The sequence below is a fragment of the Bubalus kerabau genome, chromosome 1 (genome assembly GCF_029407905.1).
Source record: "Bubalus kerabau isolate K-KA32 ecotype Philippines breed swamp buffalo chromosome 1, PCC_UOA_SB_1v2, whole genome shotgun sequence".
In the NCBI taxonomy this organism is placed as follows: Eukaryota; Metazoa; Chordata; class Mammalia; order Artiodactyla; family Bovidae; genus Bubalus; species Bubalus kerabau.
This window is the reverse complement of record NC_073624.1, coordinates 241734577-241756856: the sequence shown is the minus strand read 5'-3', so window position 1 is coordinate 241756856 and position 22280 is coordinate 241734577. Positions and strand designations below refer to the sequence as shown.

Here is a 22280-nt window from a genome sequence, read left to right as displayed (position 1 = left end):
CATGTGCCTTTTAAGAATGAAGTCTTTGTTTCCTTCAGCTCTCCCATACACAAGCCCCACTAGCCTTCAAAACCAGATGTTCTGGGCTTGTCTTCCTGGTGCAGAACTCCCAGGCTGGGGAGCCTGATGTGGGGCTCAGACCCTTACTTCCTGGGGAGAACCTCTGCAATTGTGACTCTCCCATTTGTGAGTTTCTTACCTGGAGGTATGGATCTTGACTATCACTACATCTCTACATCTCTGTACCTCCTACTCAACAACTTGTGGTTCCTTCATTATATCCTTCATTTTGAAAAATCTCTTCTTCTAGCCTTCATACCATTCTCATTCATAGTTGGTCTGTAAACAGTTATAATTTGATATGCCCATGGGAGGAGGTGAGCTCAAGGTCTTCCTACTCTGCCATCTTGCTAGAAGAATCTTTCTTGAATATTTCCTAATGGCCTTTGAGGGGTTTCAAAGTGGTCTAAGACATACTTCCTGTCCTTTAAGAGCTTAGGACTCTAAGCTTTTTATTAAAATTTTTTTATATAATCCTTACACCCCCAATCCCTTTTCTCTGAAAGTAGTTGTCTTTTCAGCATCTACTAGTTAAGAAAATAAATTAAAATCTACTATGAATTTGGTGACCTTTAAAAATAAATTTGTATTTATTGACCTCAGGAATTCCTACAGAAAGTTGAAAACCATGTATGTGCGAGAGTTACTTTTACTCTGTCCACAGACAGCATTTTGGTACACATGGGGATTTATAGACAAGTTGCTATGTTTCATCTACCAATTGGCTTATAGAAATAACTTGGTATTTGACAATTAAAAGTATAAAATACTTCAAGTTCTAAATGGGGGTATGGATACTGCAAATTGTCTAGAATCAAAGAAAGGAGAAATTGCTGTGGTCTGTGGTAGATAGATGGGTCCTTAAGAGGTAAAACCCTTGAGCTTGGCAATGAAGGTTTAAGAGAATTGTAAATATGGAAAACTTGCAAAGAAAGCATGAAAAAGGCCCAGAGGGTTTGTTGTGTAAGAAGACAGCATTAAATGCTTACATCCAGCAAAGGACAAACACACACTTTAGAATGAGACAAACCTGGATGTTCATGAGCTATGTGACCTTGAGCAAGCTGCTTAGCAGTAGCAACACTCAGTTTTCTCTCCTATAAAATGAGACTAACCTGTCCAGAACACTTTACAGGAGAGTTGGAAAGATCAAATAAGATTAAGCAAATGAGGGACAGCATTTTGTGAAGTGTGATTTTACCAAGTAAATAAACATCGTTATTTTTTAAAGGCCCAGAGATACCCAATAGATGAGCACACTGCTGTGTTGACTGGAATTCTTTGTTTTCAAGGAACAGAAATGACTCTGGCTCACTTAAGCAAAACAGGATTATTACAAAAATGTGCTGGGAGGTGAAATAGAAGGAGTGAAGTACACGGTGTGATTCACAGAATCTAAGGAAATATGAAGTTCAGTTTGGTTCAGTCGCTCAGTCGTGTCTGACTCTTTGTGACCCCATGAACCGCAGCACACCAGGCCTCCCTGTCCATCACCAACTCCTGGAGTTTACCCAAATTCATGTCCATTGAGTCGGTGATGCCATCCAACCATCTCATCCTCTGTCGTCCCCTTCTCCTCCTGCTCTCAATCTTTCCCAGCATCAGGTGGGATTTTCAAATGAGTCAGCTCTTCGCATCAGGTGGCCAAAGTATTGGAGTTTCAGCTTCATATGAAGACCCAGGCACAAAAACAAAAACTAGTACAGCAAGAGAATATTGGTAGCAGCAATTACTTAATAGTCTCCTTTGTTTTTCCTTCCTTGAGTTATTCTACTCAAGTCAAAGTCCCACAGTGAGATAGGCTAGTGGGCAGGGCATCTTGATTTATAGTCCCATCAAGATTATGAGCCAGGGAGAAAAGGTAATTTCCCAAAAGGAAGTTAAAGGATTGTTAAAGAAAGGAGAACAGGATAGAGAGTGAGTGAACAGAAAACAAATTTCAAAAGATCATTCATACATTTATGTAATCACATTTGTTGATCAACATGAATAATACTGAAAAAAACCTAAGAAAGTAAAAGTTGAGGCTAATTTAAGGGGAATAGCCTCTTCTAGATATAGGAATATATCTCAACCTCTTTACTTCACCTTGACTTTCCCGGTGGCCCCAGGAGGCTTATTGTACCTAGGGCATAGGTCAATGAGAGTACCTTAATCCCAGAGTCATTACACTTTAACTCTTGGCTCACTTTCCTTAGCTTTCATAGATACCACAATTGACACACCAGACAAACCTGGGAACTTTGAGCTGTTTTATGGCTGCAATAACTGAGTTGGGTCAATAACCTCTTCCTTCTCTGATTCTCTCTCACTTCATCCATGGCTCATACATTATGAATATTCAATAAATGGTTGAATATGTGGATGGATGGGAGACTAGTCTCGCCCATGTTGGGATCTAGGACCTTGACTCCTTTTTCTTTTTTATTAGTTGAGCCAAAGAATGAGATTTTCTTTGCTTAGTTGAGCCACATTTCCTTGCAAGAGCAATCTTATTGCCCTGAATCAAAGTTAACATTTGTACCTGGAGCTTTTACAGGTCTTTACAGAGGTTTTCATTGTTATCTCCTCATCCATCACCTTTCAGTATTTAATGCCCTAATATTCATCTCTCCAGCTAACCTTGCCTTTACAAATCTTTATGTTGTTGTTATTCAGTTGCTAAGTCATTTCCAACTCTTCGTGACCCAATGGACTACAGCACACCACGCTTCCCTGTCCTTCACTGTCTCCTCAAGTTTGCTTAGATTCATGTCCATTGAGTCAGTGATGCTATCTAATCATCTCATCCTCTGCCGTCCCCTTATCTTTTTGCTTTCAATCTTTCCCAGCATCAGGGTCTTTTCCAGTGAGTCAGCTCTTCACATCAGATGGCCAAAGTATTGGAGCTTCAGCATCAGTCCTTCCAATGAATATTCACAGATTTCCTTCAACCCTGAATATTCATTGCTGAAGCTGAAGCTCCAAATCTTTATAGTATGCCTGTTAACACAAGGTGTCATGGGAGGTGCTCTAGAGGAAGTTGACAGTTTGCTCAAGAAAGCAGAGACCTAGATACACCAGTGTTAAATGGAGGCATGAGAGTTTATGTGGAAACATGTTAAAAGAACAGTTCTTATTGACTGAGGTGAAACTGTGGGGATTTGGATAGGTTTCATAGAGGAGGTGGCAAATTAAAAAAAATCTCAAATGTTAAAAATACATGTATAAAATTAATAATTCTCAAAGAATGTTCTATATCAAGGCAATTTTGCATCTTAGCCTCTACTCTTTGAAAGTACCCTACTTTAAATTGCAAATATACTTGGAAGAGGTAACACACTGCATTATTTATTAGTTGTAGTAATTTTCATATATTTTCTCTGTGTGTGTGTGTGTGCTTATTTACTCCATCTACTCTTTGCAACCCCATGGACTGTAGCCCACCAGGCTCCTTTGTCCATGGGGATTCTCTAGGCAAGAATACTGGAGTGGATTGCCATGCCCTCCTCTAGGGGTTCTTCCAAACTGAGGGATCAAACCCAGGTCTCCCACATTGCAGACAGATTCTTTACCATCTGAGCCACCAGGGAAGCCCATGAAAACTGGAATGGGTAGCCTATCCCTTTTCTAGGGTATCTTCCCCACCCAGGAATGAACCAGGGTCTCCTGAATTGCAGGCGGATTCTTTACTAGCTGAGCTACTAGGGAAATCCCATAAATTTTCTACAATATATAAAAAATAAATTCTATTTTTTTCCAAATGAATCTCCTTTTATTTTTAACCATAGTATAGTACACATATTGCAAGTGACCCAGCCATGCTTATACAGTAGCTTTTATAGTATAGAATGATATATACAGATTTCTCTTATTACAAGTCATTATGACCTAGACCCTCAACATGCTTATATAATAGTTTCTATAGTATAGTGTGATATATATGGATTTCTATTATTATAAGTCATTATGACCTCCAGGCATAAAGCCTAATATTTTTTCCAATAGATGAGGAAGAAAATAGAAAAATTCAGATCATGTCCTTTCTTAATGGACGGTTAAGATAGAGAATCCTTGCAACTTCATCTCATGTTAACTTGGAACTTCTTTGAGAACAATGTTTAGTTCTTTCCCTGCTCCCCAAGGGACATCTGGAGATGTCTGTAAACATTTTTGGCTGTCACAACTGAGGGGGAGAAAGGGAGGGTGCTACTGGCATCAAGTTGGTAAAGGCCAGGGATGCTGCTAAACATCAAAGAATCATCCAGCCCGAAATGTCAAGAGTGACAAGGTTGAGCCACCCTGGTCTTAGAAACACCTTGACCTGCCAACCAACCAGGTATCTGTGTAGATACTAGAAAAGACAATGAGAGTGCAAAACCTTTCATGAAACATAAAAATAAATCTTTTAGAAACAGAGTAATACAAAAATGCTAATAGCAGTAAATCAAAGGTCAGCATGACAATATTATGTATTTTAGCTTTTGATTCTTCCTTATTTGACCCAAGTTAAGAAGGGTGGTAGTGATGGTGGTAGTGATGATGATTCCTAGACATTGGAGTTTGCTTATATTTTTTTATTGAGATATAACTGACATATAACTTTATGTTCTAGATGTATAGCATAACGACTTTTTATCTGTATATATTGTGGAATGATCACAAGTCTAAATAAATACTGATCACCATACATGGTTACTTTTTCTTCTTTTGATCAGAACTCTTAAGATCTACTCTCTTAACAACTTTCAAATATGCGCGGTAGTAAATATTAATATAGTTTCCATGTTTACATTATATTTCTTGACTTATTTACCTTTTAACTGGAAGCTTCTAACTTTTGACTTCCTTCACCCACCCACCACTCCCTGACTCGGGCAATAGCTTTTATTAAAATTTAGATTCCACATATAGTTGACCCCTGAATAACACAGAGGTCAGGGATGCTAACCATCCACACAGTGGAAAATCTATTTATAATTTATAGTCAGTCCTTTGTAGTCATAGTTCTACATCTACCAATTCAACTGACCACAGATCAGGTAGTACCATAGTGTTTATTAAAGAAAACCTGTATAAGTGGATCCACACAGTTCAAACCCATGTTGTTCAAGGGTCAAGTACATGTTGACCTCATTTATCATATCAGGTACTTTGATCATAGGAAGTGGAAAAGGAACATAGAAAAGGAAACAGGACTGAAAGGAGTTCTTAAATGATCATCTTTCCTTTGTGCATCAGAATAGCACTGTGGTTTAAGAGGGTGGGCTGTATGGCATCAGAAATTCTGTCTTCTGCTCTGCTAACTGCGCGCCATTGGGAAAATTCACTGACTCTCCCTAATCCTCAGTCCCTTCTTCTGTATTATAAAATAGGGTAATAACAGTGCCGATCTAATCAGTTTATTGTGTGACTGCAAGAGAGGAGCATGTGCGAAACATTTAGCTGTTCTTGACACTTAATAAGCATCCAATAAGTGCTGTAATAATAATCATAGAGAGAGAGAGTGGAATAAAGGTGATGTGTTGGTGATGATGGTGCGAGTGGTGGCAATGACGTGATCGTGAGACTGGCTTTAGATTCCGGCGCTGTGGCTTGCAGTGCTGGCTCCGTTACTTACCACCCATAAGACACCTGCTTTATTGATCTGCATGTGCACTTCTGTCCACACCCCTTAAGGTTACTGTGAAAACTTAATGACAGGTGCCTGGAACACAGTAAATGCCCCACATCATTGTGTCTGACCTGAAGAACCACACACGATGCTGTCCTCTACGGATGGGGCTTATCTTTTCCTGTACCCTGATGGCTATTACTTTCCTCAAGGGTGGTGCCTTTGGTAATAGGCTGGGTCAGCAAGAAAAGGTGGGTAGTGGGCTTTATCCCCAAGGTAAGAAAAGCTAAGTGAGCCAGAAGTGGATCAGAAACTCTAGTAGAGAGCTGCTGTGTAGTTCAGGGAACTCAACTCAGTGCTCTGTGATGACCTAGAAGGGTGGGATGGGATGAGGGGAGAGGGAGGGAGGTCCAAGAGGGAGGGGATATATGTATACATATAGCTGATTCACTTTGTTGTACAGCAGAAACTAACATAACAACATAAAGCAATTATACTCCAATAAATAAATAAATTTTACAAGCTCAAAAAAGTAAATAAAGGCCCCTGACAGATTTGTAGGGCTTGACAGTCCCCCACCATTGCCATCCTTGGGTTCTCCGAGCAGCTGCCTGGAGTGAGTTACAGCAAAGACAGGGAAGGCAGCAATCCCGAGGGGCTGTCTGGCGACCGTGGGACCCCTGTGTCCTTCTCCACAGTCCATCTAGGGAAGAATGGAAGGAGCCCAGGGGACAGGGAGCTAGGAAGGGCAAAATCACCTCTCCATGTGGAGAAGGAGACAGACAGAGCACCCAAGACAAGTGCCCAGAAGAATAAAAGAACACAGGACACTTCAGAAGGAAGGTCATTGGGAAGCCCCGCTGAGGGACAAGACAGCCGGGGATCCCTGGAGATGATTAAACAGGCGACAGGCTCACCGCAGCGTGATCATTAGCTCTCAGACCCGCTGCTGCAGACATCTGAAATGAGTTCAGATTCCAAAAGCCAGCAGTGAGCTGAGTGGTATGGATCCAGAGGGAAGCACATGGCTTAATCAGGACCGCGAAGGCAGCTGACAAATCACAGTGTTATTTGTCATCATCTCAGAACTCGGCAAGTGTTTGTCCCTAAAAAAATCAATACTTGGAGGGGAAAGGGCTGTATTTTTAGAAACTCCTGGATGGGTAATTTATTTCAAGTGAGCAGAGAGTTTATTTATGTTGGCACCCCCACAGAACCAATGGACAGTATATTTACACCAAGACAGAAGATGCTGTCATTTCTTCTAATCAATTTACCCCTTTGAACAGTTGTACCTTGCAGCTTGGAGTGATAAATTCACTACTCAGGCTAAATCTCTACCCAGGGAACCAGTTCCAATCCCACCTTTAGCACTACTTCCTTCTATGGCATGGCCTGTTACATCTTTCAAAACTTTCCCACACAAATTCTGTCTTCTGAGGCACAGTGGTGTTAGCCCCATTCTATAGATGAGAAAACGGAGGCTCAAGGATTGAATGTACTTTTAGCCAATGTAGGGTAGAATTAAAAAGCAAGATCTCCTCACCCCTAGTTGTATTTTCCTCAGGTTGGACTTTAACAGATTGTAAACTAAAATACCTGAGAAAAAATGAAGAGTCAAGAATGTGTTTTAAATGCTTGGCTACAAGAATGTTTGTGGGGGTAGAGGGTGGGGGGCAGCATGTTGTACAAGTAAAGAACAGAGGGTCAGCAGTCAGACTTGGATTCAAATCCTAGTCCTGATATGACCACAGGCAGCCTCTTAACCCTTCTGAGTCATAGTTTTCCCATCTCTGCTGCTGCTGCTAAGTCACTTCAGTCGTGTCTGACTCTGTGCGACCCCATAGACGGCAGCCAAGTTCTTACTTCATAGAAGAATTGTAAGCTTGAAGAACAAATGGCATTTCTAAAGTTCTCATCACAACATCTGACAGAAGTAAGAGTCCAGTAAATGCCACTTATTTTTTTTTATTAGCTATTATTTTCACAGCATTTTTGCAACAGCCAACAGTTGAAACCAGATCAGTGGTCAGTAGTGAAATATGGTGGCATTTATACAATAGGTTTCTATCCAGGTGTTTAAAGAGATGTAGAAAAATGTAATAATGTGTAAAAATGTTCACTGTATATGACCACTAAGTCTCATTTTTTGAAATGCATAAATGTGGGTGTGTGCCCATACATAAATGTGTATAGGTGTATGTACATACTTTTTTAAACTCTGGAAATTCTAAATACACAAGAATATTGGCTAGCTGTAGGTGGCGTGATTTATAATTTCTTCTTTTCGATCATTTACTTCTATACTGCCCAGTTTGGTAGCCACTAACCCCAGGTAGCTATTTAAATTAATTAAAATTAAATAAAAGTTAAATCAGTTCCTCAGTCATACTACCATATTTCCACAGCCACACACGATGTGTGGCTTCCACTTTAGACAGTGCAGACATAGAACATGTCCATCATGGCAGTAAGTTCTATAGGGCAACTTGAGTCTAGAGACTGAAATCCAGGCCAGAAAAAAATAGTCAAGACAGGACCCTCCCTTTGCCAAGCACTCAAGTTTTCATCTGCATCTACTTCTTCCTCCTTAATGAGGATGTTAGCTGTTTTTTCTAACACATTACAATTATCACAGTGCAATAAAGTGGGGATTACCTTATTTGCAATGGTTCTAACTATGATTAGCTGTCCCAGTGATCCTATTAAAATGAGATCCCTCTGACTTAATAACCTCACAGCATTCTCTCTCTCACAGGAGGTCCAGTTCCAACCAGAACATTTCCGCAACACCATCGTGTGTGAGAAGCCCAACAACCACCTCAACAAATTTAAGGGTTATATGTAAGTATTTGCCACCCATGTGTTCCTTATAAATATTGCCTCTGCAGCTAGAAGTTTTGTCTCGAAATGGCCAAACAGATAAGCATCTGGGTCCTAAGAAAGTTTCTTTCTTTTTATCTTAAGAAAGGGCTAGAGAAACCTAACTAAATTGAGAAACCTTTTCCAGTCTTTGTTGCTGATGAAGTGACATTTAATTATCTTGCAGGTTTAAATTCACTAATAGTGTTTTCAGAACTCTGTGAAACAGCATCAAAATCAAGACCACACTCTGATTCAGGGGAGGCAAATATGATTAAATTTAGACCAGATTTCTGAAGGAGCCTTTATTGCACTGTGGGTAAGAAAAGGGACTTTGGAGTTTGACAGACCTATGTTTGAAGCCAGGCTCTATCGCTTATAAGCTGTGTGACCTTGAGTAAATTAATTAACCTCTCTGGGCCTTCATTGCCACTTCTGTAAAATAAAGATTATATCGCAGGAATTTTCTTGTCTGAGAGATGATCATACACAAAGCATGAAAACAGGCAGAGTAGATAGTTCATGATGTTACTGCTGTTGCAATTACTGTTGTTATTATTTCAGTTTTGATTCAGCCTGAGAGTTTTGCTGTAATTTTGCTCCCACTTTTGACAACTGGTCTTAATGCAAAAGGCAAAAAAAAAAAAAAAAAGAGCAATGGTAAAAGATGTGAATAAAGGCCCTATTCAGGGCTTTAAGCCTTTCAGAGGACTTTCTCAGAACATCATCTCATTTAATCTGCAAAACCACCCAGGGAAGTGAGAATTCTGATTCCTAGTTTTCAGATGGGAGATCTGATGATAAAAGTTTTCAGGATTCCCTCAGAGGCATACAGCAGCTACAAGGCAGGGCCAGGACCTGTCTTTTCACTCTAACCCCTGTGTTTTGCATTGTCTGCATGCAGACGATGAGCGCAGACATGTTATGGCAGCTTCTCTACCAATAGGCTTGCAATGAGACTTCAGAAGATTTATCAGGAGGCAGGTGTCAGGGCTTTCCCGCCAACCACTGTTTCCCAGGCCATATGAGATGTCTTGAGGAGCAAGATAAGAGGGGGAAAAGCAAGAACAATGCAAAAGAAATGGCAGATTTTCAGTGCAAATTACTTTTTAAAAAATTAAAGAGCACAGATGGAGACAGACAGAGAAGGGCGCAAGTTCCTGTAGGAGAAGAGGATTCATAGCAGGCATCTGGCGAACTGGAGCTTGTCACCCGCCTGGGCAAGAAGTCCTCCCCTCATGCACAAGTTTTGTGGATTTGGTTCATCCCAAGGCTTCCATGCCTTGAGTCATTCTCCATCCTCTTGGAGAGCAGCCTCATTGCTGGGTTTCTATTTGCAATCCTTTCTCCCCCAAACAGCTCATGCCAGGATCCAGCCTTTCTAAGCTTCAGCCTGGGCTCATCTCAGACAGAACTTTCCCAGCTCCATTCAACCCCCAGAACCTCCTCTTCCTGGTCACTGCCTCTAAAGGCAACTTTCCCCACCTGCCCAGGACTCCTGGGTGAGCCCGGAAAATCCAGTTGGTCAGTCTAGCAGCCAACCCATGGGATGCTGGCAAGTTCTCCACCATGCTCCCACATCTCTGCCGAGGCCCACCACCCACAGATGATCTATGCTCTCTTGCTGAGCAAACCACAGGTCTGATGCCTCCAGGTGTCCAGAACCTTCTTTGGACCTCCTTAATGTAGGAACTCTCTTGGGGCTGCCCAGGCTGGCTAGAAACTGAGTAGTTTTTAATGCTTTGAAGATTAGGAATGTCAGATTTGACGATGCAATTTTTAAGCAATAAGATCAGTCCAGGGCAGTGGTTCTCAAACCCCTTTCCCTCCTCTCTATCAGAGGACCTTTACGGTGTCTGACACATCATTGGTCATCACAGCTGGGACGAGGTGCTGCTGGCATCTGGTGGGTAGGGGTCAGAGATGCTGCTCAGCATCCTATAAGGCACAGAGCAGACCCGCAACAAAGACTAATCCCACCCAAACAGTCAGTAGAAGGTGGAGAAATACTGCCGTGAGTCAGTTAAATACAGCATCCCTGTAAACAGTGCACTAAATAGAAGGGCTATGAGATCGCAGTCCCTTTGTACTGAAAAAGGAACATTATGACTGGGAGACGAGGAAGATGCTGTCATAGGTTATCACCTTAGAGCATCCTAAAAATGCCCTTTAAACCACTAGCTACTAACAGTGAACCATTCAATATTCTATCTGTAGCAGCTCCCTCCATAAGGACAGGTGCGTCTTCAACTTCAGCCATTCTCAGAGCACCTTTATGATTTGTATCACATTCATAAACACTATATCTTACAAATTTTTAATTGGCTTATTTTTCTCTTAATTTATTTCAGAAGAAAAAGTTATGTTACTGGCACTATGGGCAACCAGAATCGCTGCTATATATAGCTTGCCATAGATTTATGGCAGTATTACCTTCCGTATATAAATTTTATAACAGTAAAATTAGTAAAATGAAATCAAAACAGTTATTTTACTCTAACTACAGACTATTGCCAAAACCTCCTCTGTGTTAAAAAATTAGATAAATAAGTGCTAGAAAGGATTAAGAGAGATAAACTAAGATATTTCCTTATTAAATTCAAAAGAATTGCAAATGGAAATGACTGATTCAATGTAAATTAATGGGGTGCTACTTTAAGAACTCCAATGTAGTGAAAATCACATGAGGCTTGGTGTTTGGGGCCTGGGTTCCCAACTCCTGGGATGTCCTATATCCCAGAAGTGTGTCCTTGGAAAGATCTCTCACCCTCTCTGAGTTTCAACTTTCTCATAAGCAAGGATAATCACCCTGCTAACTTCCCAGAAATGTGAAGAGTCAAATAAAATCATCTAAGTAATATAGTTTATAAACACAGTAAAGAATTATTCTGAATGTATTGAGTGGTATTGTAGCATTCTGGAGCCAGACTTTCTGAGTTTGAATCCCCTTTCTGCCATGTACTATGATTGCCTCAGTTTCTCTATTTTTAAAATGGGTATGAAACATGACCTACCTTCTAAGGTTGTCATGGCCATTATTTAATACATAGGGAAAAAATACATAGGAAGCATAACTGGACCTAGAGAAATGAAGTATTAAAGAGTTAGAAGGAGAGAAAATCCATTAGGGTTCAGATGATTACTGTTCTGTTCTCCCCAGTGTTGTGAGGAAGTTATATTTAAAGTTCCTAAAAATCCCAGAGGGGAAGGGCATCAGGACTGAGTGAGGACCAGACACCGAGTCAACCCTGGTGTGGGTTGACTCAGAAGTTTCTAGAGTGACGTGGGAAATTGTCATGCTTCCTGAGTCTAGAAGAAGGAAAGAACTCTACAGATCTCCCCTTTGAGAAGCTGCCTCCTAGGTTGTTGCACAAAGGCCACTGGTCCTCCTGCTGTGAGGTCTGTTTATTTTATGAGTATGGAGCAAGAGAGGCCAAGAGGGGAGCCTCTGGGCTGCCCTTCCTCATCATCTCATGATAAGAGAGGTGGGACTGTCCCTCATCCTCTACAGACTTGTGTGTGTAGAGTTCAGCTTGTGTGGCTGCAGACCCAGCAGCTGTGATGGGTGTGTGAGCACTGCCTCAGGGAGCACAGCCCTATCCTTGCAGAGTCAGAAGCCAGTTCCCCCACATTTTGCCCCTAAAACCATTTTGAATCTTCCTCATCAGAGTTCTGCCTCTTAGGCAAAATCACATCCTTAGGGATGGGTAATTCTCCTCTAATGGTCCAGTCCCCATTAGGTGTCCTAGGACCAATGAAGTCTTGCATTTAAACATGGGAATTAGTTTCCAAGTTAATATTGCTTTCTGAAGAAGAGGGAGAAGAGGGATCATGTTCACTCACCACTTCTAATTCTGAGACACTACCGTTCCTGTCTTTCATCATCTCCAGGGAACATCCCGATCAGACCAGGACAGGCTTTGGCAGTGAGAGTCTTCTGCTTCGAGGCTGCACCATCAGAAACACTGAAGTGGCTGTTGGCATTGTCATTTACGCAGGTTATTGTCCCTGGACATTTTCCTATGTCCCTGCTCTTTCTCCTCCTTCCTCCAAAACCTCCTCCAAATTCATCTTTAGTTGGTGGGAGCTCACATCACTTCTAAGGGGTAGAGGCATGTGATTTCCTGTTTCTCAGCTAAGCAAACTGGGGCTGGAATCACAGCAGCTCACTTGGTCCACAGGAGACTTAATTCGATTCTGAGTCACTGTCACTCATCTGGATAACACGGGGAGGGGGACTCATGCATCCCTAATGGTTTTGTGACACTAACCATAGGTGGGATTGAAGAGCATCTTCTAGAGCTTGAGGAGTAACCTCACCAAACTTAGCAACATCTCCGTGTGTGCCTCAGTGTCCTCATCTGTACAATGGGAATAACATCCGTATCTGCCTCATAAAGCACTCCTGAGAGCACAGTGACCCAGACATAGAAAGCACCCAGTGCCATGTGTAGCACATGAGGGCATGATGAGTCTTGGTTGTTGTTTTTGCAGTTGTTTTTATTATAAGCTTTATTCATTTTGTGGTTCTGTATACGGTGGTCTGTCTCTTCTTTGCACTTTGATTTTGCTTCCCCTTGAAAAAAGATAACAGCAGCACTTCTCATAATGAGATTTGGAGGGGATCTTGGGATGGCTGAACCCCCAGTACCTGGCACCTGACACTCCATGGGTGCTCAGCACATGTCTGTTTTCACTTGAACAACCGCAAACCTCTATGGAGGTAACACAGTCTCCATGGAGTGTCTACCTTCCCTGGAACCCTCCAGAATAAGTTTCCCTGGATCTTGCACTCACTGGGACACCTTATAATATTTTGTTTACTTTTAGTTGGTATGTTTTTGTCTGCATAGAATCCAAACTTTGTTAGACATGGAAGAGCATGAACACGTCAGTCTACCCTATGACTCCCTTTGGAAGACTGTGAGAGAAAAGTAGGGTTTTTTTTTGAATAGTGTCACAATCTAGCTGGCTATATTTGTCAACACAGGTCACTGCTTTCAAGGGTCTTTGACAGTGGAGTTCAGTGCTGTCTGGCAGACGTTCTAAACATGACCCCTTCAATAATCCCTGCCCCACAAAAAAACCCTCACAAACATTGAGTTTTCTTCTCTGCCTGAGCAGAAACAAATCTCTGAGTGGATGACAAGAGTGGCCTATGAGAGGTCAGACAGAGAGGGAGTTAATCATGGTTACTGGGAGTCAGACTGCCTGGGGCTAAACCAGCCCTGGGCTTCCCTAGAAGCTCAGCTTGAAAAGAAACTGCCTGCCATGCAGGAGACATGGGTTCAATCCCTGGGTTGGGAAAAATCCCCTGGAGAAGGGAACGGCTACACACTTCAGTATTCTGGCCTGGAGAATTCCATGGACTGTGTAGTCCATGCAGTCGCAAAGAGTCGGACATGACTGAGCGACTTTCACACACACTAAGCGAGCCCTTGGCTGCAAGTTCCTGAAAAGCTGGTCAAGCTTTCCACACAAAAGGCACTGCTAACCTGTTCTCATAGGACTGTGAGGGTCAAATGAGATGATCTGTGAAAAGGGCTTAACACTAGCCTGGCACACATCAGGGTCTCAAAAAATGTGGGCCAACATGGTGCTAATGGTGTTAGGTGTTGTCATCTAGAGCAGGGGTTCTCAGCATCAACACTGGTGACCTTTGTCCCAGATTGTTCTTTGGGGGGGGGGGGGCACCCTATAGGATGTTTAGCAGCAGCCCTGTCTTCTGCCAACTAGATGCCATTAGTGCCACCTCCTCAAAGACAATAACCAAAAATTTCTGAAGACTTTGCCAAATGTCCCCTGGGGAACAAAGTCCCCTGTGGAGAATGACTGGTCGGGAGCTGTACTCTCTGCCTTGGAGGTATAGATGGACACAACAGGAGCACCTCAGGATCAAAGGCAAAAAAAGCCAAGTCAAGTTTTCCAAGAGGAAGAAATTCCACATGGAGGTGTATGCTTCTCACTGCAGACATTTATTAAGGCCCTACTGTGTACTAGAAACTAGTTTAGGTACTTTATATATATCAGTTCATTCCCGTATACCAGAGCACACAACCATAATATTTCATTTTGCAGATGAGGAATTGAGATACAAAAGGATTAATTCCACCAAGGTCACATGTCTCCTGAGATTAATTCCCTCCAGCCCAAGGTCAAGTGCCTGAGAGCCAAGCTCTGTCAGACACTGGAGCCCACATTCTATCCACCACACCATGATGCCTCTCCCATGAGACCACATTTTGCCAAAGGGACAGAAGAGTCTTAGGAAGTGAGGAGTGGGTAAAGGGGGTGGTCCCAGGACACCTTGTATGGGGTGAGCCCAGGGCAGGCAGGGACCCCAGCTGTGGCAGCCCTTGAATAACTGCAGCCTGACATAAGCCCAGAGCATGCTCACTCCTGCGGTTTCACTGCCACTTTAAATCCACAAGGCCACCAGCTAAACAGCATTAAACCACTCGCTGCTAGAGCCGATGTATTGGTGGTCTTTCATTTTGCACAGGAAACATGTGACTGGTGTCTTTTAATTTGTCTTCTGAGGGGTATGGCACAGTAATTAAAATTTAGCAGCGCCAAGGGTAAGGCTCTGTTTAAAGACAAGGCTTAGTTAGACTGTCAGCTCTTAGCTGGGTGACTTGGGTACCAGGGGTCAGTGGAAGGAGAAATAGAGTGGGAATCAGCATCCTGGGTTCTCCACTCGGCTCTGATGTTCATGTATCCTTTCACTTGGAACAAGTCCCTTCTATGCTTCCATTATAGGTTTCTCCAACTGGAGAAAAAGGGGCGACTGGATAAGATCAGTAGTTTTGAAATTTTATTATTTTTTCTTTGAACAAAATTTTATGCAGAACTCCAAGACAGGAGAGGAGCTGCCCAGAGTTAATGCTGGGGTGGAGGCCTTTGGCCACTATGCTCTTGTACAAGCAACAAACACCTTAGCAAAGAAGCAAGCATGAAAATGACTGGCCTCAAGTACAATGCTGCCACAGGGCCTTGGCATGTACTGTTCCCCAGCCCAAAGCCCTTTTCTACCAACTTTTTCTCCCCATTCATGTCTCCCTTAAATGTCACCTCCTCTGAGAAGCCTTCCCTGACCATGCTCTCTAACGGCATCTCTTATTTTTCTAGCCCTTATTTATTGTTTACTTCATGGGACTTACGACCAACTGTAATGACCTTATTTACTTGTTTGCTTGCGTATTTTCACCAGCATATGAATCGTCTGTCTTAACTACTGTATCCCTTCCTGTGTCCACACATCCATTCGCTCCATCTGCACTCTGTCCCTGCCCCGCACATAGGTAAATCTCCTGCGGGAAGAGCCAGAGGCAAATGGGGGGCCAAAGACTGACAATCTGACTTCTCCCACAAAGGCCATGAGACGAAAGCCATGCTGAACAACAGCGGCCCGCGGTACAAACGCAGCAAGATCGAGCGGCGCATGAACAGAGACATCTTCTCCTGCATCGGCATCCTCTTCCTCATGTGCCTCATTGGAGCTGTAGGTATGGAATATTCTGGAAAGAACAACCCCACAGGCATCTTCTGTTTCTTTTGTGCCAGTTGCCTCAACACAGAGCCTCAGTTTCCTTATCTACAAAAAGAAGTTAATAAATAAAAGCAAGCCTACTCTGTATTTAACAGGGTGCCCATTCAGCCAAAAATGCAGGTGACATTGTTCTGAAAGTTGTATGTGCCCTAAATCGTAGGAAGAGCATCTGGCATGTGTCTATTCAGGAAATACTTCCTGAACCCAGGCACCCCCTTACCCACAGAGGGTAACAGATGGATCAATCACAGGACTGTCCTCAGAGAGCAGGAAGGTCCTCAGAGTCCAGCAGGAACAAGTCCAGCCAGAGAGCAGAATCAATAACACCATCTGTCGCATTCAGTGAGGGCGGCACCAGGTACTGTTCTCCTTTCCTAGTGCTGCTGTAAAAGGTTAATGCAAATCGAGTGGTTTAAAACAACACTAGCTGATTCTGTTACATATCTGGGGTTCAGAAGTCCAAAATCAATTTCACTGGATTAAGACCAGGGTGCCTGCAGGACCGGCTCCTTCCGGAGACCCTGGGCTGGGGGGAGCAGCCCCTTGCCTTTTTGGTTTCTGCTGGCCACCTGGGTTTCTGCATTTGCGGCATTGGGGGATTTTCAGGACTTCCAGCTGGTAAAGAATCCACCTTCCAGCGCAGCAGTCGTAGGAGACTCAAGCTCCGTCCCTGGGTCAGGAAGATCCCCTGGAGAAGGAAATGGCTCCAGTATTCTTGCCTGGAGAATCCCACGGACAGAGGAGCCTGAAGGGCTATAGTCCAGAGGGGTCATGAAGAGTCAGACACAAATAAGCGAATGAGCACACACACACACACACACACACACGCCTTCGTTTTCAAAGCGCCTTTCTTCACGTCTCCTTCTCCTTGTCTGTGGGCATATCCCCCTGTGCCTCCTTGTTATAAGGACACGTGTAACACCATCATCAGGCCCACCCGGATAACCCAGGCTCCTCTTCGCCATCTCAGGGTCCTTCACTCAATCCTGTCTGCAAGATCCCTTCTGCATACTCACAGGGCCCCAGGTTGAATACACAGACACCTTAGGGGACAGCATTCAGCCTGCTGCTGGTGTTATGGGAGCATCAAGGAAGGAAGTCTTGCTGAAGCTGATTCTCACCAGAAGAGGGAGGTGGCAGGGACAGGATGGGGCCGGCAGCTGTGAAAGAAAAGAGAGGACGCTTTACCCCAAGGACAGCACAGACAAAGCACAGCGGCAGGAGGGAAAATCATTCTTTTGCAGAGGAGAGTTTGGCTGTTTAGCAAAAGCAAAGCCAAGAATGGAACCCCGAACAGAGCAGGCTGAGGCCAGGATCTACTACAGCCAATGTAGACTGCTGTGGGAGGAGTGATCCAGAGTTATTTCAGTCTATCCTTGGAGGTAGGCAGGGCATCGAGTACGATCCTCGATCCTCGTTCTTACTCTCCCCCTCTACGGCTCAACACTAAGGACGGTTCTTGGCACCCTAAAGGAGGCCTTAAAAGAAGCAGGGAGGATCAAATTGAAGAACTCATATGCTGAGTCCAGAGCCCCTGCTGACTCTGCACCAGGGAGCAGCTGTCTCGTTTGCTCTTCACTTGCTTCTATCAGAAATCGCACCCATCACTGTTGTTATACTTTATTTTTTAGAAACTATTTCTTTTTAATATTTATTTATATTTATTTATTTGACTGTGCCTGATCTTAGTTGCAGCATGTGGAATCTAGTTCCCTGACCAGGGATTGAACCCAGGCCCCCTGCAATTGGGAGCACAGAATCTTAGACACTGGACCAGCAGGGAAGTCCTCCTCACTGTTTTTAAAAGACAGTGTCCAAGGCCTAAAACGTTGCTCAGCCCACTAAGTTCTTATGTGTCACCACAGTGAAGACAGTGGGGTTTAGTCTTGTGCATGGCCTGGAGTTTTGAATGAATGTACTTCCCAGGTGTATCTCACGGCACTCCAAGAGGGGCTCAAAGCTGGAAGGGCAGTACCTGCAGGGAGCAGAAGCCAGCAAACAAGAAAACCACCCATTGGTTTTGTGGTCCATCCGTGTCCCCAGAGATGCTGCAAAACTCTTGGCTCTGTTTGGGGAAGGTTTTTTAGGGACCGTCAAACTGGGAAAGGACATTGAAGATCATGTCACTATGTCTCTAGAGAAAGGAGGTTAATAATTAAAGGGTCACAGAGTTAGACAAGACTCAGGCAAACCAGAAGCAGCTTGGTAGATTGCCCAAAATAAGAAATACTTTGAGAAAGTACTGGGGAGGGGCAGGATTCTCTTGTCTGAGAATAACAACTCATAGAGTGGCAGGCCTCTGTTGGCACCTAACTAAAGTATAGCTCCTGTAGGAGGTGATGGCTCCCAAATGAGCACCATTCCAGGGTTATTTATCACACATTTACTTTACCAGGCTTCCCTGGTGGCTCAGCTGATAAAGAATTCACCTGTAATGTGGAAGACCTGGGTTTGATCCCTGGGTTGGGAAAATCCCCTGGAGGAGGAAATGGCAACCTCTCCAGTATTCTTGCCTGGAGAATCCCACGGACAGAGGAGCCTGTTAAGAGAATGGCTACCCACTCCAGTATTCTGGCATGGAGAATTCCAAAGACTGTGTAGTCCATGGGGTCACAAAGAGTCAGACACGACTGAGCGACTTTCACTTCACTACTTTAATGTATGAAGATGGAATTTCTTTTTTATTTGTCTGGATTGTCTTCCCCAGATCTTTCTGATCACCCAGTACCCACCTGGGCTTCAGAATCCCACCAGGCCGCCTCCTCCAGGCAGCCTGCTCTGATTTCTTTTATGATCTCTAGCTCCTCTGAAAGCCAGTGATCCTTACTCTGTACCATATATTTGGCCCTTAACCTCACATCTATAAGTCTCCTTTATTCTGCTGTGTATGATGGTATTTGGCCCAACATCTTGGGCAAAGAAGTATCTTAGGGTCAGGGTGGCATCCTTTTTGCCTTTTATTCTCTATAGTTTCTGTCCTGGAGCCAAGAGCATTATACACATAGGGCGATCCTGTTCTCACAATAATCCCATAGGGAAGGTACTGTTACTAATTGATAGATAAGGATGCTGAGATTCAGAGAGCTCAGTGCCAGTTGCACTTATCAATCTGCACTTGATGGGTGTTGCTATCCCCATTTATAATTAGAGAAACAGAGGGTTCAGTCCGTATCTGAGGCTGTTGCTATGGGCTCTTATAGCATTCCAGGATCTAGCTCATGCCAGGTGAGATTTGTATGTTTACATCAGACTCCATGACTTGGTAGGGAACTCCTCAAAGACAAGAAGTAGGACCAACTCCTTTTTGAATTAATAAATTTTGGATATAGGGAAGGAGAGAGGCAGGGAGGAGTGAGTAAATAGAGTTGATGGATGGGTGGGTGGGTAGATGGATGGATTGAGGGATGGATGGTTGGATGGGTGGGTGCATGAAGGAGAAAACAAACAAACTCTTGTCTCTCTCTCTATTTCCAACTCCTCTATAATAGGATTTAAGCAAAATCTAAATAATCACCATGCTAGTCTCCTCTGCTAGGAGGAGAGATTGAAATGTAGGATATGTGAAGGACCACTTAGAGCTAAATGAATACACACACACACAGTGTTATATAGAACAAGGATATGCTCCTCCAAAGCACACTGATTTCTGGCAGTAGGTCAGGGACGGGCTGATGTAATTGACCAATTTAAGATTAAGTGGAGATTTTGCCTCATGCTTGGCTTTGCCTCCTCTCAGGTCACGGCCTCTGGAATGGAACCTTCACAGAGCACCCTCCCTTTGACGTTCCAGATGCCAAGGGCAACTACCTTCCCCTTGCTCTTGGGGGCTTCTACATGTTCCTCACCATGATCATCCTGCTCCAGGTAGGATGTCCTCCCCATCTTGGGGCTCAAAAGACAGATGGCCAACACCTGTACAACTTTGCAAAAAAAAAGAAAAAGAAAACTCAGTACTGACCCTGAGAAAGAACTAACTGGACTGAGATGAGAAAACATTTATTGCTTCTTATGGGTCTTTGAAGGTATTCATATCTGGTATAATGTCAGGACCAGCCTTGCCTTGTGGAGGGGACCTTGGCCTCAGATAATAACAGAGGGAAATATTTATCAGACTCTTGTAATTTAAAAGTAAGATTGCAACAGAGATCCATGGGTGCCTGTCCTGCCGCCAGATCTAGAACCGGCGAACCTTCTGACCCGAGAACCACAAAGATAACACAGCACAAAGAATGAAAACTTTCGAGCCCCAAGCATTCAGAGAAAGAAACCGCAGGTTAGCATTCTCATATTTGTTAGGTTGAAGAAGAACCAGCACTATACATAGGAGAAAAGAAGGCAAAAGACGTAGACTACCTGTAAGAGAGAGGTAAGAAAGGCCCCTACTTATAGGTAAACACCTGCAGTGAGGTTTAAAGAGATTTAAAAAAAACCCTCAGGCCCAGTAAGAATTACAGTCTATGAAAAGATATGGGAAGTTGTAGTTTTGTTTTGACAAAACCCCATCTGTTTGAGTTCTTACAGTACTTGAGCATGTTTCTTGGCCCTCCAACTGGCAACGTTATTCATTCATTAGTTCATTCATTCATGGAGCAAAGCAGCCCTTTTTAAATGTGAGGAGGAAGTCATGCTCTTCCTCTGCCCTGAACCCTCTGATGGTTTCATAACCAAAAGTGAAATAAATACAAAGGGAAATACAAAGTTCTGAGGCGACCAACAAGGCCTAAGTGATCTGGCCCCCACTCCCTCGGGGACCACATCTCTGAGCTGTCTCCCACACACTGGCACACACGCCTGCTGACTCTCACCCCAGCCCTGCAGACACCCAGCTGCCTGCCCGTGCCCTGCCTGGAACATGCCTCCTCCCACAGATAACCTCAGGCTCACGCCCTCGTTTCTTCAGGTCTTAGCACAAAGGTTGTGGTTTCTGAAATATGCCCTCCCAGCCTTCACTCTTTACTTTATTATTTTTTTTCCTGAGACTTCCCACCACTCAATATAGAATTTCTTTGTTTGTTTACTGGACTGGGAGGTCTTCAAGGCCAGGGCTTTTGTGCTGCTGCTGCTGCTGCTAAGTCGCTTCAGTCGTGTCCGATTCTGTGCGACCCCATAGACGGCAGCCCATCAGGCTCCACCGTCCCTGGGATTCTCCAGGCAAGAACACTGGAGTGGGTTGCCATTTCCTTCTCCAATGTATGAAAGTGAAAAGTGAAAGTGAAGTCGCTCAGTGTTGTCCAACTCTTAGCGACCCCACGGACTGCAGCCTACCAGGCTCCTCCATCCATGGGATTTTCCAGGCATTGCCATTTGAAGGACCTAAAACAGCACTCAGTATTTGTGTGTGTTAGTCGCTCAGTCGTGTCCGACTCTTTGCGACCCCATGACTGTAGCCCACCAGGCTCCTCTGTCCATGGAATTCTCCAGGCAAGAATACTGGAGTGGGTTGCCATTTCCTTCTCCAGGGGATCTTCCTGATGCATGGATTGAACCCAGGTCTCCTACATTGCAGGCAGATTGTTTACCATCTCAGCTACATCAGTGGGCAGTGATCAACAATAAATCTGAATAGAAAACAGATTTAGGATTACCAAAGGGAAAAGAGAGGGAGAGACATAAATTAGGAGTCTGGGATTAGCAGATACACACTATCATATATTGGAGAAGGCAATGGTACCCCACTCCAGTACTCTTGCCTGGAAACTCCCATGGACGGAGGAGCCTGGTGGGCTGCAGTCCATGGGGTCGCAAAGAGTCGGACACGACTGAGCGAATTCTCTTTCACTTTTCACTTTCATGCATTGGAGAAGGAAATGGCAACCCACTCCACTGTTCTTACCTGGAGAATCCCAGGGACAGGGGAGCCTGGTGGGCTGACGTCTGTGGGGTCGCACAGAGTCAGACATGACTGAAGTGACTTAGCAGCAGCAGCAACTACCATATATAAAGCAGATAACAAGAATCTACTGTATAAAGTATTATCAATATCTTGTAATAAACTGTAATGGAAAAGAACATGAAAAAGTATATACAATGTTATGTAGAGAGAATGAAATTACTTTGCTGCACACCTGAACCCAACACGACTCTGTAACTAGATCTCCTTACTCCTTCCAGCTCAGTCATTAAACAAGCAGTGGTGAGTGTCTACCCCATACCAAATATTCCTGGCTCAGGAAGGCCTATGTTTTTCTCAGATTCTCCTAAGGATCCCAAGGCAGG

At 43.7% G+C, this 22280-nt stretch overlaps 1 protein-coding gene across 1 annotated transcript in view; it reads left to right on the top strand.

The window, feature by feature from the left end:
• LOC129637612 (phospholipid-transporting ATPase VB-like) overlaps window positions 1–22280 on the top strand; it is a 379551-nt gene that overhangs the window by 287207 nt on the left and 70064 nt on the right. Inside the window, exons 7-10 of the mRNA XM_055561831.1 lie at window positions 8412–8497; window positions 12407–12513; window positions 15889–16020; window positions 19801–19928. Of these exons, the coding sequence (XP_055417806.1) occupies window positions 8412–8497; window positions 12407–12513; window positions 15889–16020; window positions 19801–19928 (453 nt within the window). The remainder of the gene's footprint in view (window positions 1–8411; window positions 8498–12406; window positions 12514–15888; window positions 16021–19800; window positions 19929–22280) is intronic.